This window comes from Auxenochlorella protothecoides (genome assembly GCF_000733215.1).
Source record: "Auxenochlorella protothecoides strain 0710 unplaced genomic scaffold scaffold110, whole genome shotgun sequence".
In the NCBI taxonomy this organism is placed as follows: Eukaryota; Viridiplantae; Chlorophyta; class Trebouxiophyceae; order Chlorellales; family Chlorellaceae; genus Auxenochlorella; species Auxenochlorella protothecoides.
This window is the reverse complement of record NW_011934381.1, coordinates 79,190-81,157: the sequence shown is the minus strand read 5'-3', so window position 1 is coordinate 81,157 and position 1,968 is coordinate 79,190. Positions and strand designations below refer to the sequence as shown.

The 1,968-nt window shown below is 68.1% G+C and overlaps 1 protein-coding gene across 1 annotated transcript in view; it reads right to left on the bottom strand.

The window, feature by feature from the left end:
• F751_0657 (Ferric-chelate reductase 1) overlaps positions 1 to 1,968 on the bottom strand; it is a gene marked incomplete at both ends in the record, with an annotated part of 6,105 nt that overhangs the window by 1,658 nt on the left and 2,479 nt on the right. The window contains 4 exons of the mRNA XM_011402676.1: positions 177 to 292; positions 531 to 782; positions 1,029 to 1,122; positions 1,389 to 1,887. Of these exons, the coding sequence (XP_011400978.1) occupies positions 177 to 292; positions 531 to 782; positions 1,029 to 1,122; positions 1,389 to 1,887 (961 nt within the window). The remainder of the gene's footprint in view (positions 1 to 176; positions 293 to 530; positions 783 to 1,028; positions 1,123 to 1,388; positions 1,888 to 1,968) is intronic.

Here is a 1,968-nt window from a genome sequence, read left to right as displayed (position 1 = left end):
AGTGGAGGGGTAGGGGGCGGGGGGGGGGAGTTGTAGTGTGCTTGCACGCCCTGGAATGGGCTATCGAGGGGCGCAGCTGCTGCTGTGCTGCAGCCCAAAGTCTTGAAACTCAACGACTCAACACCCCGTTCCCCCCTCTTTCCCGCGCTCCCCACACCCAGGCATAAGACACTCACTAGTAGATGTTGGCGATGGCGATGATCACGACGGCGCGCCCCAGCCATTTGTGCACCAGGTTCCACCACCCACGGCGCCGGTGCTCCTTGTGCGGTTTGGTGAGCGCCAGCAGGAACTGCAGCCGAGAGTGGGATTGGGGGAGGGGGGGTTCCCGGGTGTGTGGAGGCATTGTATGAGTGGGTCGCCCGAGGTCGGGGCACTCTGAGCTCACAAGCATGCACGCCACACCTGTACAGCTCCACACGGGGATAGATGCCTGGCCTGCCTTGCCCTCCACTCAGCCCCACGCCCCCCCCCGCCCCACACACACACACCCGAAAAATGACCATCCCCCCTTCCGCACCCCAACACACCTGCACCACACCCAGGACCAGGATGGTGACGCCCAGGTCGCGGTGAGTCTGCACTGTGTCGTTGGGCGCTGTCCAGCCGCCGACGAGGTGGAAGCCGATGCCCACGCCGGCGATGCCCAGGGCCAGGCCCAGGGTCTGGACCGCGATGTGGCCGTAGAACCAGAGGGGGTCGTGGCGTTTGAAGGAGCGGGCCAGCAGGATGCCGGTGGGGATGAGGATGCCCCAGCCCACGGTGAGCAGCGCGGCGTGCACCTGGAGGATGGGTTGGCGATGTGGAAAGATAAAATGGTTATTTGGTTGAAGTGGGCGCACGAATAGACCGCCCCAGACATCACAGCGCTTGTACCGAGTGACATGTGTCACGCTGCACTTGCCGGCAAGGAGGGTCAGGGAGGCATGCGAAACTTCGAGCCCGGCCTGGCAGCCCCTCCTGAACTTCCCCGCCACCCTCAAGAGAGCCCCGCTCGATGATCACGACCCCAATCCCATCGCCGGCACCTTGATCAGGCTCAGGTCGTCGGACGTGCCGTCCACGCTGGCCGAGCCCCCGTCTGCCAGGTTCACGGTGCTTGCCCCATACAGGTCGTGCTGCCTGTGCGCACAAGGGGGTTTTGGGAGTTGCTGGATGCGAACATGTGCCCGGCCTGACTCGGTATCGGCACGACAGCAGGGGCCCTTGGGCGTTGATGTTGTGTGGTGGACAGGTGCCAGAGCCCTCTCAGTCGAGCACCCAGACTGCCGTGCCGGCTCCTGAAACAGCATGCGGCATGCCGTCGCCACACCCTGGCATCCTTCTCCTGGCAAGCCTCCCCTGCCCTCAAGGGCCCCCCGGACCACTGCCAGGCGCCCCGCACTCACTGGATGGAGCCGTCGGCGCCCACGGGCCCCGACGCCACTATGATGGGCTGGGTGCCCAGGGTCAGCAGGCCGCGGCGGCGGGCCGTGCCGCTGGTCGCCAGGGTCACGGTGAACGCGCCCGCCATGCCGCCGCCGTCCAGGCGCGAGGCGGAGATGTCGGAGAGCTGGATGCGGGAGGGGGGCTGGACGTCCGCCTGGCTGGTGCCGGCCAGGTAGTAGCCCTCCAGCCTGACCCCCGAGGCGCAGGTGGGGCAGGAGGACAGGATGGCGGCGTTGGCGCCCACCATCTCCCCCGGCGAGGCGGGGAAGCCGACCGCCACCCAGCCGTCGCTGGCGCTGGTATTCATGCCCCAGGTCACCGTGGCCGCGTTTGACCCCGAGGCCTCGCGTGCGGTCCAGAACAGGTTGAGCCCGCTGCCGAAGGAGGGAAGGGAGGCGCAGGACCCGAACTCCTCGCCCGCGCCGCTGGACAGCCCGACCAGCCTGCAGGAAAGCGTGGCTGCAGGCGGGGGCGAGGGCGAGGCGGCAGGGCTGGGCTGGGCGGCGGGGCTGGGCGAGGCGGCGGGGCTGGGCGAGGCGG